The 17,124-nt window shown below is 51.5% G+C and overlaps 1 protein-coding gene across 1 annotated transcript in view; it reads left to right on the plus strand.

The window, feature by feature from the left end:
- The window catches only part of obe (activating signal cointegrator 1 complex subunit obelus), a 565,443-nt gene that overhangs the window by 368,023 nt on the left and 180,296 nt on the right, over positions 1-17,124 (plus strand). The window contains exon 34 of the mRNA XM_069330748.1: positions 4,278-4,420. Within this exon, the coding sequence (XP_069186849.1) occupies positions 4,278-4,420 (143 nt within the window). The remainder of the gene's footprint in view (positions 1-4,277; positions 4,421-17,124) is intronic.

Consider the following 17,124-nt stretch of genomic DNA (forward strand, 5'->3'; position numbering starts at 1 on the left):
GGCTCGTTTGCTGGATTCTAGGGGTTTGGCTAACCGTGAGATTCATGTCCGGGGTGTGTCCTGCGTCCTGGCGGACAGCTGTTTCGGTTCATTCCTCTGTTTGTGGATTTGCTAGTCGTCGCAGACTCGTTTCGTTGGCTCTGCCGGACATATGGACTCCTGGCCATGGACGTCTTCGAGTCGGCGTGGTCTAGGCATTGCCCATTTTATGTGGCACTCTTACCCACCTGCGAGGCGTTCACGTTGGTTGCTTTTCGGCAGGACTGGTCAAGGTGGGGGCTCCTGTTCCTCTTCTCCCGATCTAGCTGTTGCTTCGGGTTCTGGCTCAGTTGCAGCCCATTCCCACGAGAGCAGTCCTTATGGTTCCTTGGTGGCCGGCCCAGCTTTCTTTTCAGACGCTGCTTGATAGGTGTCCGAATCCGGGGCGTTTTCCTGTGGCTCCGCTTCTTTCGGCAGGTCGGATCGGTCCTGTACGTGACTGGTTCGGCCTTCTTCTCGGCTCTTTGCGTTTGGTATTTTGACGCGGGTATCACCATCTCTGTGGTGTTCAGGTGGCCTTGTTGATGGTGTCCCACCTGCGAGCTTCGTCTTGGCGACAGTATGACATTCCTGGTGTTTCTTTGCACTTTTTCTTGCTCTTTGTACATTGTCTGCTCTTTCGCATCGGGTTATCTTGTCCTTTCTTGGGTTTTCTGGACTACAGTTATTTAATGGTTTCTTACTGTTGCCTCGTTTTATGCGGCGCTGGCGAAGCCGCTCCGGCTTGCGTTTGGGTTGGACGTCACATCTGCCCTGTTTTGTACGCTATCTCGTGTTTTGTGTCACCTCCGGCCTGCTCATGCGTCGCCTGCGCCGTCCTGGTCCTTGATCAGGGTGCCTTCTTATCTTCTCCTCAGTTTGTGGTAGACCCTTTGGTTCAGGTTTCTGCTCTTTGGTACTGATGGTAGATTTGTACGTGTGCAGCCTTTCTCCGTCCTGGCGACGGTCAAGACAGCTTGTTTCCGGAGGGGTTCTTGGGTGCTCTTTGTTTGGCCGGGGGTGCATCCTATGTTGTCCGGTTGCGCTTTTTGCCGTTACCTGCATACCATGTCTAGGGATGCGCTTTGGTTTGATCTGGTTCAACTCGTTCCCTGTTTCAGGGCTCGGGTCGTCCAGGTCGTCCGCAGAGTTTTTCAGTCTTCCAGCCTACGGTCTGTCTTTGCGCCCTTGCTGTTCAGACGTTTGCAGCTTTTGCTGCTGTGTTGGTGACGTCTAGGGCTCATTTCGGGCGCAGGGAATTGAGGGTCGCACAGGTTCTTGGCCGCTCATTCTTTATGCGCGTCTGCTCCTGTGCGTTCTTGTTGCCGTGGGTCGCAGGTTGCATCCTGTTTTCTCGGCTTCGCGTTGTGGAGTTTGTGGCGGCCACCTCCCGGGTTAGCCCTTTCTTTTCCTTCCCTTTGGGTATGAAGTTCCAGGGAGCCATAGGGGCTCCCCATAGAAAACCAGCGTTTAACGTAACGAAACGCCAATTTCTGGGTGAGCCCCGGAGGCTCCCTGGCAACCCTCCCTCCCACCAGTCAGGGTTTTTTTCGCGTTGGTTGAAGCTTAGCTTCCGAACTGAAGCTTGACAGCTGGCGCGGTAGGTCCGGGGCTCCCCTCTCCCCCTCTCGGGGCTGGGAAGGCTGCGCGGACGATCGACACGGCAGTAAAGTGTGATGTTTGCTTGTTTCCTTGGGATTGTAGGGAGTTTCTACCTCTCTGTTCGGTTTTTTGTTTTAGTTTTTTACCATGTGGGGTTTGTTTTGTCATGCCTACCTTTCTGGGTGCTTGACCCCGGTCGATGGCAGATAAGGAAATCCCCAACCACAAGAGGGTTTTCCAGTGCCATTGCTCCCTGAAACCTCTCTGAAGGGGCCAGGTTCTGGTGCTGGTCCCTGGTAGGTCTGAACTCCTTAGCTAATGTCCCGGTCTAATATAACATACATTAGCCCAATAAACTCCAGGGAGCCTCCGAGGCTCACCCAGAAAATGGCATTTCATTACATTCAACGCTGGTTTTTTTAGGTGGCGTCTGTCAACTATCGGTCGTGGCTGCACTATAGTTGCCCCTATTCCACGCCGGGCGTTTAAATTAAGGCACTAGACACTAAAACAGCTATTAGTGTATTGCACGGTTCTGGTTTTGTTTCTCAGATCATCTATATATGTATTGCACGGTCTAAGGGTTAACAGTGGCCGGCTATATTCTTTTCAGGTACGTTGTCCTCTTGGGAGGTTTTTCTTTTCTGTTTGTTTGTGCCTGGTAGGGGGGTCTGCCTCGTAATTCCCTCCCCCCCTTATATTAGGGTCGTTTGTGTGGTGGCACCCCCTGCTTCGTCCTCATGAGTGGACACGTCCCGTAAGTTCAGTTTTAGCAGTTTGCTTGTTAGTTTAGGGCTCCAGTTAGCAGTACCCTGCCTGGGATAACCCTTACCAGACCCTGTCTAGTGGCCCTGGGAAACCCCCCGGGGGCTCTCGAGTCCAATGGAGGAGACCCCTGCATCCCCTCTCGCTCTGTGCAAGTTTGTGGGTTGCTCTGTCTCCTTGTCTCCGGGCGACACTCATTGTTTTTGCCTACGTCATGCTGCCTGTTGGGTTGGTGACACATTCGACCCTGAGTCCTGCGAGCTTTGTTGCTTGTTTGTGACTCAATTCACCCAATCAGATGACCATGTTCTTCGGGTGCAGGCAGCACGTGCGTTGCAGGATAGGTTTAGGTTATTGCAACCTGTTCGGATTGTCTAAAATACTATTGCCTCGAATCGCGCGGTGTTGGCGGAGCCGCTGCAGCTTGCTTTCAGTATCGCTGTTACTTCTGCACCATTTCGCAAGCTGTCTCGTGCGTTGTTTCACCTCCGGCCTGCTCATGTGCCGCCTAAGCTGTCCTGGTCTTTGGACAGAGTGCTCTCTTATCTATCTTCTCCTCGGTTTGTTGTGGCCCCCTTCGGTTTAGGATCGTTTTGCTAAGGCTCTTTTTCTGTTGACATTGGCCTCTGTGGGTCAGGTTGCGGAGCTTCATGCTCTTCTCCGACACAGGGGTTTCTGCTCTTTTGGTCATGGTCATAGGTATGTTTGTCTGCAGCCGTCTCCCTCTTTTCTGGCGAAGAGCAAGACTGCTGCTTTCCTGAGAGGCCCTTGGGTTGTTAATGCTTGGTTGGTCCTGCCAGGGGTTCATCATGTGTTGTGTCTGGTTGCGGTCCTCTGCCGTTATTTGCACGCCATGGCTTCTGTATTCTGGGATGTGCTTTTGGTTGATCCGATTTCCCTTCTTCCCTGTTCGCGGGTGCGGGTCTCTCAGGTTGTCCGCAGGGTAATTTAAGTCTAGCCAGCCTGCGGACTATCCCCGTGCCCATGACATTTCTAAGTTTCCTGCTCTTGCTGCCGTCTTTGGCAACATGTCTTGGGTTGACATACGGGCGTGTGTTTTTGGCAGTCGAACGGGGTCCTGGCTGCACGCTACCTCGTGAACGTTCCTGGGGCCTAGTCGGGCCTGTGTCGCTTTGGGTCGACGGTTGCAGCCCGTTATCTTGACTTCGAGTTGAGGAGTGGAGCACTGACCGCCTCCCAGTGAGTCCCTTTTCTTCCTTTTGTCTTTGGTGAAGTAGCTTCCAAGAGCCATAGGGGCTCCCCCCAGAAAACCAGCGTTGAATGTAATGAATCGCCATTTTCTGGGTGAGTCCCGGAGGCTCCCCAGCATCCCGCCCTCCCTTGCGTCAGCAATTTTTTGGCATTTTTTTTATATCCAGCCTCGGAACTGAAGGGTGGATCGCCGGCGTGGGGGTCTGGGGCTTCCCCTTCCCCCTCCCGTGGATGGGGGGAAGCTGCGCGGCTCTGGTGATGTCATGCTTGTTTGCTCGTTATTCTTTTGGGGAGTTCTGTCCACTCGTTGGCGATTTGCGCTGTTTTAACCCGAATAGGGGTTTGGTTTGTGGCGCTTACCTTTTTGGGTGCCTGTCCCGATCGATGGCAGATATAGAATGCTCCAAATCACATGTGCATTTCTATGGGCCATTGCTCCTCGTGCCTCTGTGAAGGAGCCAGGTTCTGGCTCGTGGTCCCCGGTAGGCCTAGCACTCCACCCACATTGAGTGATGCATAATAGTTAGGGTATCCATATCAGCCTGGATAGCTCCTGGGAGCCTCCAGGACTCACCCAGAAAATGACATTTCATTACATTAAACACTGTTTTTTTGTTGCTTTAACTCAGCATTGGGGAGCTTTATAAAAAATATGAATGTTACCCTTTTTTTGTTTACAGCAATCAAACAGCATTCCCCAGACAAGCCAGTTCTGGTATTCGTGTCATCCCGTAGACAGACGAGGCTAACTGCATTAGACCTTATGGGTTTCGTGGTTGTCGAGTCTGATCCTAAACAGTGGCTTAAAATGCCCGAGCATGAGGTATGTACTTTAACTTTTGTAAATACATTATTGTAATGTGCTAAACATTATCTTCATAACCATTTCTTTGAGGGTCCCCTTCAGTACCTCTTCGGTGTTACAACCTGGAAGTACCCAAGTCTTCAGTAAAATGTTAGGGGGTCCCTGTAGTACAGTCGGGTTAATTGTCAGCTCATAATCGAGAATTTCGGGTTCGAATTCCAGGCGGGACAGAAATGGTTGGGCATGTTTCTTATCACTTAATGCATCTCTTCATCTAGCAGTAAATAGGTACCCAAGAGTTAGTCAGCTTGTTGTCGGGTTGCAACCTGGGGAAGGTTCAGTAATTCGACCTAGGGGATGGGAGGTTACCTCGATATAAAGCTTACATGTACTGTATGTATAAACTGGCTGCTTGTCCCCAGACACGTTGAATTAATTATTAAAACAACGGGACTATATAGCACTTAAGCTCCTGCTGGAAACCAGGTTCTTTGATGCTACAACTTGGAAGTAACCAAGTGTTCAGTAACACATTGAGACTGTATGACCACCACCTGCTGGGAACCAGGACTGGAATTTGGCCCACTCAGTGAGGCGAAGGAATCAAGAGATCACCATTGAATCAAGTAAAAGATCAATCATAACAAGTTACTATCTGAAGAAATTGGTAACCTTGATGAAAACAATGCAGATATTTGTTACTGCAGAATAATCACTAGAGGAAATTCCAGATAATTAGTGTGTGACTGAATTAACATTCATAAATGCCACTCTCTAGAATGGGGCTAAGCCAAAGGTAAAGTCTACCTACCTCTAGTGAAGAAACTAAGCGGCCCAATACAAATGAGTAGTACAGTATTTCTAAAAAATTGGTACACAGATGTAGACAGAATTACAAGTAAAGTGGTAGAGCTGTAAGAATGGGTTGCAGAACTGGAGCCTCTTGTCATCATAATTAGGGCAACAAAATTAATGAATGTAACAGAGGAAGCAATATTCCCAAGAGAATACCAGGTAGGAAGAAAGGAAAGGATAAACAGTGAAGGGGTAAGAGTATCCCTGTTGATAGCTCATTATTGTGGGTTTCAGGAAATAGAGATTCTGGAGGTTACCAACAGGACTACATACTCTATAAGAACTCTTGATGGAACTGATAGTTGTGTGTTTATTTCACAGTAATAATAAACCACACTTTGCCCTAACTCGTGTGTGTGTTGGTGCTTATTGTGCGTTCCTGAGATTGGGCTTTAGACAAGATTAAGATTTTATGGGTTTTAGTCTGTGCACCTTTCTTCATTAGTGATTAATGTGGTTTGGTGTACAAATGTTGGTCTTGCTTCCCTTGTGCTGGTCACATCATCCCAATCTATAATAGTTCCTGTCATGTCCTGGGGGTAAGGGTGAAGGAGAGTGGTGTCTCATCTCTGATGGTTGAGTCATGAATGGGCCCTCACTCATCCTGGAGCCAAATTTGAGTGCCTCCAGCTTTCATGGCACTGGCTACTGCAGTCCTTCGCTACTAGACCACTCTATTTATACTGTTTTACAAGATTCACTTCACTGTAACCCCAAATTCCTAGAACCCATTCCAAGAGGTGGAAAAGAGCCAGGATCAGAGTCCAAATTCAACCAAGAATCCAAAGACCATGAAGAACAGGCCTCCAACTCCAGGAAGTGCCCCTTAAGGCATCCAAGTAACACAATGAGGAAACCAAAGAAGAATGACTTAGCTCCGAGTCTGCTGGCTACCCAGGCACAGCCATGGTCAAGACAGTAAGGAAAGGTTGTAGTTAAAGTAAGTCATAAACTTCAAATCCCTCCTCAGAAAAGAGATGAAGCTCTCTACCCCTCCATGCAAGAAAAAAACAGTGTTGAATGTAATGAAATGCCATTTTCTGGGTGAGACTCGCAGACTCCCTGGAGCTATACAGTTCTAAGCCTACTGGGAACCAGAGCCAGAACCTGGTCCCCTCAAGAGAGGCACGAGGAGCAATGGCCTAAAGACACCCCCGTGTAATTGGAAGCAGTGTTTGTCTGCTATCTACCAGGTCAGGCACCCAGAAGGGTAGGAATTCTAAAACAAACACTGCTGGTCAAAAAACGCAAACCGAAACCCGAACTAACAAACAGAACTTTCCAATCAAAAACAAAGAAACAAACATGACGTCACCACAACCGCCGCGCATCCGTCTATGCAACACCCCCCCCCCCCCTCCCCGGGAGGGGGGACCGGGAGGTCCCAGACCTCCACACCGGCAAGTCCTCAGTTCAGAGGCTGAGTATCAAAAAACACGAAAAACCGCCGACCTGAGGGAGGAATGCCTGGGCGCCTCAGGGTCTCGCCCAGAAAATGGTACTTCATTACATTCAACGCTGGTTTTCTGCGGAGAGCCCCTTCGCCTCCCCGGAGCTATTTCACCAAAGACAAAAGAAAGAAAAGGGACTCACCGGGAGGCAGTCGTCATTCGCTCCTCAATTCAAAGTCAACACAACTGGCAGCAACCTGCGACCCAAGGCTATCCAAGCCAGAAAAGGACTAAGAACATGAACAAGGTAACGTGCAGCCAGAATCCTGTTCGACCTCCAAAGGCCCCGTGCCCAAATGATAGGCTAGGACATATTACCAAAACAGCAGCCAAAGCCGCGAAGTTATGAACGGAGCGGGCACAGGGATAAACCGCAGGCTGGCTGGACCAAATAATCCTGCGGACAACCTGAGAGACCCGCACCCTGAAGGAAGAAGGGAAGAAGGGAAACTGGATCAACCCAAAGCTCGTCCTCTGCCACAGGCCGTGGCGCGCAAGTAACGGCGAAGAGCTACAAACAGACACAAAACATGATACACCCCCCAGCCGAACCAATCAAACACCAACAACCCCTTCAGAAAGCAGCAGACTCATTCTTCACCAGAAAAGTTGGAGATGACTACAAATGAAGAAAAGACCACCAGGACCGAAAGAACAGAAACCCCTGTGCTGGAGGAGAGCATGAAACTCTGACCCAATCCCCTGAGGCCAATGCCAACAAGAAAAGAGCCGTAGAAAAACAGTCCTGAACCGAGGGGGGGGCCACCACAAACAGAGGAAAAGGGAGAAGAGAGCACCCGGTGCAGCGACCAGGACGGCTAATGCGGCGCATGAGCAGGCCGGAGGTGAAACAATGCCCGAGAAGGCTTGCGGAACGGAGCAGAATTAACATCCACCCCAAATGCAAGCTGCAACAGTTCCGCCAGCGCCGCAAGATACGAGGCGACAGTATTTGGCAAAAGATGACGGTCCATAAACAACCAAGAGAGAAAGGACAAACAACCCTTTCTGGTCAAGAAAGGCCCAGAAATCGAAGATAACCTACGAAGAGACAAAGTGCCGAAAGGACCGCCAGGAAATTTCATACTGCCGTCGAGACGAAACTCGCAAGTGGGACACCACCTAGCCACCTGAACACCATACAAGTGGTGATAAATCAGCATCAAAAAGACCAGGCACGAAAAGCAGAGTAGAAGATTGAACCAACCACGTACTGGAATGGACCGATCTGCTGAAAGAGTTGGAGCCGCGGGAAGACACTTGGGTTCGGACATTGAGCAAGAAGCGCCTGAAACCAAGGCTCTGAAACTGGCCACCAAAAAGCCAACAGAACTACTCGTCCCTAGTAAGTCTCTCCTAGCGAGCCAGTACCAGGAGCAACAACCAAACTGGTGGGAAGAGGTACAGGTAACCTCAACTTGACCAGTCCAGTTGAAAGGCATTGACCGCGACAGCCTCACAGTCATGGAAGGGCACCACATACACTGAATGACGCCTCGACCACGTCGATGTAAAGAGGTCTACCTCTAGGTGCCCGTACGTTCGGCAGACCCAACTGAATGAGTCTGTGTCGACCGTCCATTCCATGGATTAGGGAATAAACCGAGACAGGCCATCCGCCAGGACGTTTGACACCCTCTGAACGTGATCGGCCAGGAGAGCCAAACCCTAAGAACTCAGCAGATGAGACACCCAAAGCGACCAGCCCAAAGAGCCAAGGACTGCATCGAACCCCCGCGGTTCAGAAAATAAACCACCGGGGTGCAGTCCGAATGGAGCCGGATCGTTGCTCCGCGAGCAACACGAACCCTCTGAAGTGAATGCCACACCGCCACGAACTCCTGTACCGTGCTGTGAGCCCGACGGAAGGACGGTCCCCACTGAGTCTAGTCGGCCTTGTGAGCATTGGTCACAAAACCCCAGCCGAGAGACAAGGCATCGGTGAACACATTGAGCAAGGGCTCAGATGGGGAGGCTTCAGGGTTCTGAACCCAAAAAAGCCCTCAGAGGAAGCCAGCAATGCAGCACCTGACGCAAGGCTCCCAGGATCCGAACACAGCGATCACGAGAGCGGCGGAAGGGACGCCCCCGAATCCAGATCCGACCCGACGGGTTGACCAGCACGGCAAAGATCAGGCTCCCGCACCGCTGCTCAAACAACCGACGTGTGACCCGGGTGGCCTTCAAAAACAGTCGTAAGCGGTACCGCAGCTGCAACAACGCTGCCAGAGGGAGAGACAAGGAAGCGGTCTGAGAGTCCCACACAAGACCCAACCCAGTCCGAACCTGAGAGGGAACCAAATGGGACTTCTTTCAGTACACCAAGAATCCCATCCCCGCGAGCTGGGAAGGAACCAAATCCCTGGCGAGCAGACACACGGATTGGCTGGGAGCCCACACCAGCCAATCGTCGAGGTAAGCCAAAACTCAAACGGGTCACCACGACCTGGTTAAGGTGTGTGGACATGTGAGGTGCCAAATCCAAACTGGAAGGAAGGTAATGAAAGTGGTAAGTCTGTCGCCCCAAGACAAAATCGAGCCAGTCCCTGAACACTGGATGAATCGCGTCCCGGAGGTCCAGAAACACCATCCAGGAACCCAACGCCAAAAGCGACCGGACCCGAGACAGAGTGGTCATCCGAAAGGAGGGGCAAGCCCGAGAGGAGGAGCTCTGCAAGCCCCGATTCCCCTGAAGGAGAAGGAAAGACCCAAACCCAACACCACCGTAGGCCGGAGGAAAATGACCCGAAATGCCCACGAATCGTGGGACCAGGCAAGAATAAACAGCGCGGGCCTCCTCCCTGTCGTGAAAGGGCTGACGACCCCTACGAAAGCCTGACTGATGCTCAGAGTTATCACTGCGCCGACGACTCCGCAGGAAGGGCCCGCCCCGAATCTGGCACTACTGGCTTACAACGACCAAAGGAACCCTGAGACCTGGCGCGACCCTTCTGGGCAAGACCTCCATCCCCCCCCCCCCCCCCTCCTGGAGAACCTACAAGTCCGACATAGGCCGTCACCACCAGAGACTTTAACGGTGATAAATTCCAGGTACTCAGATACGGCAAAAATGAGGATCTTAAACATAATACAGTGTACAAAACACAATCGAATCTGCCCATAGTAGGAAAACATCATGTCAAGGATTTGGGAATAAAGATGTTCGACAACCTAACGTTTAGGGAGCATAATCAAGCAAGTATTGCGTCAGCCAGAAAAATGATAGGATGGATTACGAGATTACGAGTCCAGAGATCCTATCACAATGGTTGTACTCTTCAAATCACTTGTGTTGTCCCGTCTTGAGTACTGCTCAGTACTCACTTCCCCCTTCAGAGCAGGAGAGATTGCTGAAATTGAGGGAATACAGAGAACATATACGGCATGCATAGATGAGATAAAGCACCTAAATTATTGGGAACGTCTCAAAGCCCTCCAAATGTACTCACTAGAAAGGAGACGAGAGAGATACCAAATAATATACACATGGAAAATACTGGAGGGACAGGTCCCAAATCTGCACAGTAAAATAACAACGTACTGGAGTGAACGACATGGAAGAAAATTCAGAATAGAACCAGTGAAGAGCAGAGGTGCCATGGGCACAATCAGAGAACACTGTATGAACATCAGAGGTCCACGGTTGTTCAACGTCCTACCAGCAAGCATCAGGAATATTACAGGAACAACTGTGGACATCTTCAAGAGGAAACTAGATTTATTCCTCCAAGGAGTGCCGTACCAACCGGGCTGTGGTGGGTATGTGGGCCTGCGGGCCGCTCCAAGCAACAGCCTAGTGGACCAAACTCTCACAAGTCAAGTCTGGCCTCGGGCCGGGCTTGGGGAGTAGGGAGTAGAAGAACTCCCAGAACCCCATCAACCAGGTATCAACCAGACTGCAAACAGCAAAGGATAAAAAGGGGATGAAAATCTAAGAGCCAAGACAATTCCAAAGAATGGACAAGCACCGCCTGTCAGCACGCGAGGCGAGAAGCGAAGAACAGAGACACCGCCTCCCTCAGAAACGGCACATACAACTTCAACAAGGCAGCCAACTCCTGAGCTGCTGAAGCAAGCACACCAAACACAGGCCCAGAACTCAGCTCCTCTACACCCACCTCGAGCCAGTCCAAAGACAACTCCGGCAGGGAAAAGAAGTCCAAGACCGAAGCCAAGTGCCCACGGGCACACAAATCCTCGGCCACCAGAGATACCGAAAAGGAGGGAACCTGCACGTGAAGCCACACCTGGCCGACATCATGAGGAGGGACGTGGGCGAACAAGCACGCTTTGAGGTGCTCCATCTCCCCCCCCCCCCAGGTAAACCTGAACAACCGTAGTCAACTCCTGCCATTCAAGTGCGCTGTCCGACAACGAATGCCGAGCCCCCAATGAAAGAAAAAGCGTTCTGACAGCCAGGAAGACTCCGGCACCTCGTAATGCACCCAGTAAGGAAAAGAGGAGCCAAACTCAATAAAAGAAGGCTTCATTATTGAGGTGTAATCCGGGTCTCGCAGGACGTAAGCCGCTAGGGCCTTCCACACCTTCCTCGGAGGGATGCAGGAACCCAAAAACTTCCGGAAGGATGGAACCGAAGAAACCAAGGGAACTCGGAACCGAACCAGGGGGAGGAGTCGAACTCATAAAAAATCGTACAGGGAGGGGGGGATAGGAAAACCCCTTCCCCTATAACAAGCCCTGTGCCGAGGGTATCAAACACCCAAGCAGGGACAATTGGGGCCCAGGCCCCCCCAAGTCAACTCCTCCCCAGCCCCGGAATCATCCACATCAGGACACGGGGCCGAGCAGTCCTCCAAACCCTCTACCTCTGGAGAAAAAAAGCAGAGTCCACCGGAATAGCAGGGATGAAGTGGGCCCGCTGACGTGGCCCAAAAGCTCCAGCAGGAAGAACAGGCTCGAATGCCTCTACCGCCAAAACGGAAGGGGCAATCCCCAAAGTTGCCCGAGTCTCACTACCAGTATAATCAAGCGGGGCAGCTGCGGGGCATTGAGAAAGGCAACCAACCTCGCACGTTGCTGCAACCTAAACTTTCGCATCCAACACTAAAGCTGCCTGCACCCAATTATCAGTCTCAGTGGATTGGGTGAATGGAGTACAAGTTAGAAACACCACTCGCAGGACTCTAGTCATAGGTGTCACTGACCCCAACTTGCAGCAAGGCAGAGGCAGATGGTGAGTGTCACCCTGAGTCAAAGGGACAGAGCAACCTTCAAACTTGCACAAGGTAGGTGGGACTCAGAGGTCTCCTCCATTGGACCACTGAGCCCCAGTGGGGGTTTCCAGGGCCGTTAGGCTGACTGCTAAGGGAAGCCCAGGTGAGGTAATGCTAAACGTTATCCCAGAGCTACCAAGCAAACAAACTAAAAGCTGAACCCCTGCGACGTGTGCAAGCACAGGGACCTAATGGAGGGCCACCAAAATCATACAAGTGGTCCTACCATCACACCAGACAGACCCCCACCAGGCAAATCAAAACAAAAACAAAAGAAAACCCCTGCAAAAGCACAACGTCTCCAGGTGAACAAAACCAGTCGCTATGCGTATATCAGACAGCTGCACAGTACCTCGCGCCCCAGCCAGAGACGAAACTACTTACTACCCAAGGGCAAAAAGGAGTAAGAACCACCCCAGCTGAACCCCCAAGGGTGGGCAATCACTGAGCAGTGACAGAACTACACGGAGGTAGCTGCTCATGAATGACTCATGGAAGATAACCCTGAAGCTACAAAGGCAGTACTGTACTTACAGGGCACCCAGGGAAGGCGGCCCTAGGTGCATGCAGCCCCAGTACTCAACAACACTGCACTGCAGCACTGCGCAAAGAGTGGAGCCAGAGTAATCGACCGTCACCAACACAACAACTTCTTGAACTGAGGAGAGTTGCAGGCGTGGAGGTCTGGGACCCCCTCCCTGTCCCCCTCCCAGGGAGGGGGGGTTGCACAGACGAATGCGCGGCGTTTGTGGTGACGTCATACTTGTTTCCTTCGCTTTGATTGGGGAGTTCTGTTGCTTGTTCGGATTTTGGTTTGCAATATATTTGATCAGCAGTAGTTTGTTTTGGAATTCCTACCTTTCTGGGTGCCTGACTTGGTAGATGGCAGACAAAGACTGCTTCCAATTACATGGGGGTGTCTTTAGGCCATTGCTCCTCGTGCCTCTCTTGATGGGGCCAGGTTCTGGCTATGGACCCCGGTAGGCCTAGAACTCCTTCGATTGACCATTGCCATGGTCTAATATATACACATCAGCCCAGTATAGCTCCAGGGAGCCTCCGGGTCTCACCTAGAAAATGGTGTTTCATTACATTTAACGCTGGTTTTCCAACAATTTCTTAATGTTGACTCTTTAACTTCATATCAAACTTTAGCCCAGTTGTATATGGCTTCCTTAATTGAGTATTTTCTGTGGGAAACCCCTACGGCTCCCTGGAGCTTATCGGGCTAATGTCTGTTATATTAGACTGGGACATTAGCTAAGGAGTTCAGACCTACCAGGGACCAGCGCCAGAACCTGGCCCCTTCAGAGAGGTTTCAGGGAGCAATGGCCCTGGAAAACTCCTTTGTGGTTGGGGTTTTCCTTATCTGCCATCGACCAGGGTTAGGCACCCAGAAAGGTAGGCATTACAAAACAAACCCCACATGGTAAAAAGCTGAACAGAGGTAGAAACTCCCTACAATCTCATTGAAACAAGCAAACAAGTAAACATCACACTTTACTGCCGCGCCGATTGTACGCGCAGCCTTCCCCGCCCCGAGAGGGGAAGGGGGAAGCCTCGGACCTACCAAGCTCCAGTTCGTAAGCTAATGTCAACCGGGATAGACGCTTCTCTGGCCTCAGTTTCCTAGGCGGTGTTTGCCTTGTGTGGCGTTCACTGCCGTGTGTTGTGTTGTGCGGTGGCCAGGAGTACCTCATCAGTGCCGGGGCTGCATGTGCTTAGTGGCTGAGTTCCCTAAGCGCCCTATGAGTACTGCCCTTGCATAACAGGGTTATCTTCCCTAGGGCGTTCGGGAACCATTCCCGTAGAGGTTCCTGCTGCTCGGCATTTGCCTCGCCCTTGGGGCCAGTTGGGGCTTGGGGCCCTTGTTTGGCCCTGGGTAGGGATTGGTATTGTGCTGGTTAGGGCGTCAAGCTGTTGCGTGGCCTGCCACCTAAGCGGCGACTGGTTCCTGTTGCCTCTAGAGACGTTGTACTTTTGCGGGGTTTTTCTTTTTTTATTTTGAATTGCCTGGTGGGTGTCTGCCCAGTGTGACTATAGTTCCACTGGTAGTGTTTGGCGGCCTTCTGCTAGGCCCCCGTGATTGTACACGTCGCAGGGGTTTTCAGTGCTATCCTCTACCCTCTTGTTATTTTTGGGTTTCTTAACCGGTTAGCAACACCTTGCCCAGGCTTCCCATAGCAGTCAGCCTACGGGCCCTGGAAACCCCTGTCTGGGCTCGGTGGACCATTGAATGTGTCTTCTGGGTCCCAACCCGTCTTGTACGGGATCATTGGTTGCTGTGCCCTTGTCTCCGGGTGACAGTCGCCACTTTCACATCCGTCATGCTGCCTGTCGGGTCACTGACACCTTGACCCGGAGTCTTGCGAGAGATATTCTCTGCTTGTTCTCCAGTACTCCCCTGATGTTATTACTGTTCAGACAGAGTACAGGCGGCATCCGTTGCTGCAACATGCTAGGTTGGTTTCCCACTCGGATGCCCTGAGGCCGCCCCATTTTGGTTAGGTGCTGTTCGCCCCTTTCCCTCCATGTTCCCGGGTCCTGACCGTCTACGGGTTTCAGGGTCGGGGCGGGGTTTAGTTTGGGCCGAGACACGGGCGGTTTTCGGGGGCTGCCCCGTTCAGGTTGGGGGACGGAGGTTTACGAGCCTGTTCTTCCTGCTAAGGCTTCTGGGTCTTACCAGCGGCCCTTTCTTGCTGCCTTTCCCATGGACTCTTGCTTTTTTTTAAGGGCGGAGGGCTTGGAAGACGGCTCTGCCCCGGGGCCTCTGTTGCTGGTTCCCTGGTCTGTGGGGGATGCCTGCTAGCAGTTCTGGGGCAGTTTGCCCTGCCTGGGTTTTGTGCTTTTGAGCGGAGTTTTTCGCCCATCCAGTCTGCTTGCTTCCCACTTTTGCTGGCGTGTTTTCGTATCTTTAGCGTCGGTCACACCCCTCTGTTCTGGCGGTCATTTTCGTCGGCTGGTTTCCCGGCATGACCACCAGGGCGGCGTTGCGGTTTGTTTACATGCACCTAGGTGTACGAGCGAGTTTCTTGTGTGAGTTTTCACCTTTTTTCAGGGGTTTTATTCTCCTGTTGTCATTTCTTTGCTTTTCTGGTGTTTTCTGCCAGTTTCCTGTTCCTCTGGGAACATTTGAGTGTTGATTTTACACCGGGTTTCCCTTTTTGTCTGTTTTGGGTCTGGGCCCTTGGGTTTGGGCTCAGTGTCACTGGCTGTTATGCTTGTTCCTACACCTTGTCCCTCGGTTTTCGGTCTGTTGTGACCATTTCCCTGGGGTTCTGTCTGGGGGCTGTGCTTAGTCTTTCTGTGGTGTTTCTCCACCGGCTAATGTGGTGGTTTGAACTCCCCCTGGTTCGATTCCGGGTTCCTTTGGGTTCTTTGGTTTCGTTCCGGAGGTTTCTTCCTCTTGGGCCCCCTTTGTGGGTTCTGGGGGCTTTGTTTCCTCGTGTGAGACCCGGTTCTGCCTTCTGGAGTTCCGGGGTCTTCCTGGCTTGCAGACTGATCTTTTTGGGTCTTGGCACATGTTGTGGTCATGCTGGGACTTTGAGGTTTTGTTGTCGAGGTGGGCCTTTTGATGCAGTTTTGTGCCTTCTTTGCCTGGCCGGCGTGGGCTCTCTGGCTACTGGTCGGCGGCTTGTACTTTTCTTTTCAAGTGTATGTGTACACAGTGTACGCATGTGCATGTGTACGCTGTGTGTGTGTGCACATGTGTATTCACACATGTGTAATTACCTAAGTGTAGTTACAGGATGAGAGCTACGCTCGTAGTGTCCCGTCTTCCCAGCACTCTTTGTCATATAACGCTTTGAAACTACTGACGGTCTTGGCCTCCACCACCTTCTCACCTAACTTGTTCCAACCGTCTACCACTCTGTTTGCGAAAGTGAATTTTCTTATATTTCTTCGGCATCTGTGTTTAGCTAGTTTAAATCTATGACTTCTTGTTCTTGAAGTTCCAGGTCTCAGGAAATCTTCCCTATCGATTTTATCAATTCCTGTTACTATTTTGTATGTAGTGATCATATCACCTCTTTTTCTTCTGTCTTCTAGTTTTGGCATATTTAATGCCTCTAATCTCTCCTTGTAGCTCTTGCCCTTCAGTTCTGGGAGCCACTTAGTAGCATGTCTTTGCACCTTTTCCAATTTGTTGATGTGCTTCTTAAGATATGGGCACCACACAACCACTGCATATTCTAGCGGTTGTGTGGTGCCCATATCTTTATTATCGTTACAAGGTGTAACATACCTTGTGTGTGTGTATATATGTATATGTATGTGTATATGTGTATGTGTACTTTTTCTTTCGGAAGGGGCTCTGTTCCCTTCTCTGTTCGGCTCTGTGTTGATGGGGCGCTGGGGGAGCAGCTTGCTCTGTTGACTCTCGCATGGTCCCGCTGTTGGTGGGCGCTTTTGGTTGTCTTCCGGCCTCTGGTTGTCGGCGGTGGACGGCTTCTCCCCCTTAGGGGGGTTCAGAACTGGCGGGGTGGGCTTCTTCCCCTGCACTTCATGTCATCTTAGTGAGTGCATTGGACGGGGTCGATCCGCGCCATCCCTCTGGGGTTTCCGTCTGCTCTTTGCAGACATGGGCCTTTCGCATCTGCGGTTCTTCTGGACTTCTTCAGCCTGTGCACCTGGATTCTATGCCCTCCTTGGAGGGCTGATGTCTCCTGTCTGGCTTCTGTTGGGGCCGGGTGCCTGTATGGTGGCTCTGGACCTCCAGGTCAATTCTTGGCACGTTTCTCTCCAGTTTTCCAGGACTGGCACTGTTGGTGGTGGGACTTCAGGCTTGCCGCTTTTGTTGCTTTCCCTATTTTGTAATTGGCACTTGGTGTATTTTTGCATCTTTACTGGATCTTGTTGCCCTGTCTGAGTATGCTTGGAATTCGGTGTCTGGCCTACCTCAACGACTGGCTGGTGTGGGCTCCCAGTCGGTTCGCTTGTCTGCTCGCCAGGGGTGTGGTTCTTTCCAGATCGCCGAGTTTGGTTTCCTGGTGATCTGCAGGCCATTCCATCTGTTTCCGTTCTGGGTTCGGACCTGGGCCTTGTTTAGGGCTATTGGGCCACTCCTTGCCTTTCCCTCCAGAAGTGTTACTGCGGCTGTGGTCCGCTTTCGGCTGTTCATGAGGGGGGGTCCCGGGTTGCTCAAGCGGTTGTGCCGGAATCTGAACTTCGACGTACTGGT

The sequence above is a fragment of the Procambarus clarkii genome, chromosome 24, assembly GCF_040958095.1.
Source record: "Procambarus clarkii isolate CNS0578487 chromosome 24, FALCON_Pclarkii_2.0, whole genome shotgun sequence".
Taxonomy (NCBI): domain Eukaryota; kingdom Metazoa; phylum Arthropoda; class Malacostraca; order Decapoda; family Cambaridae; genus Procambarus; species Procambarus clarkii.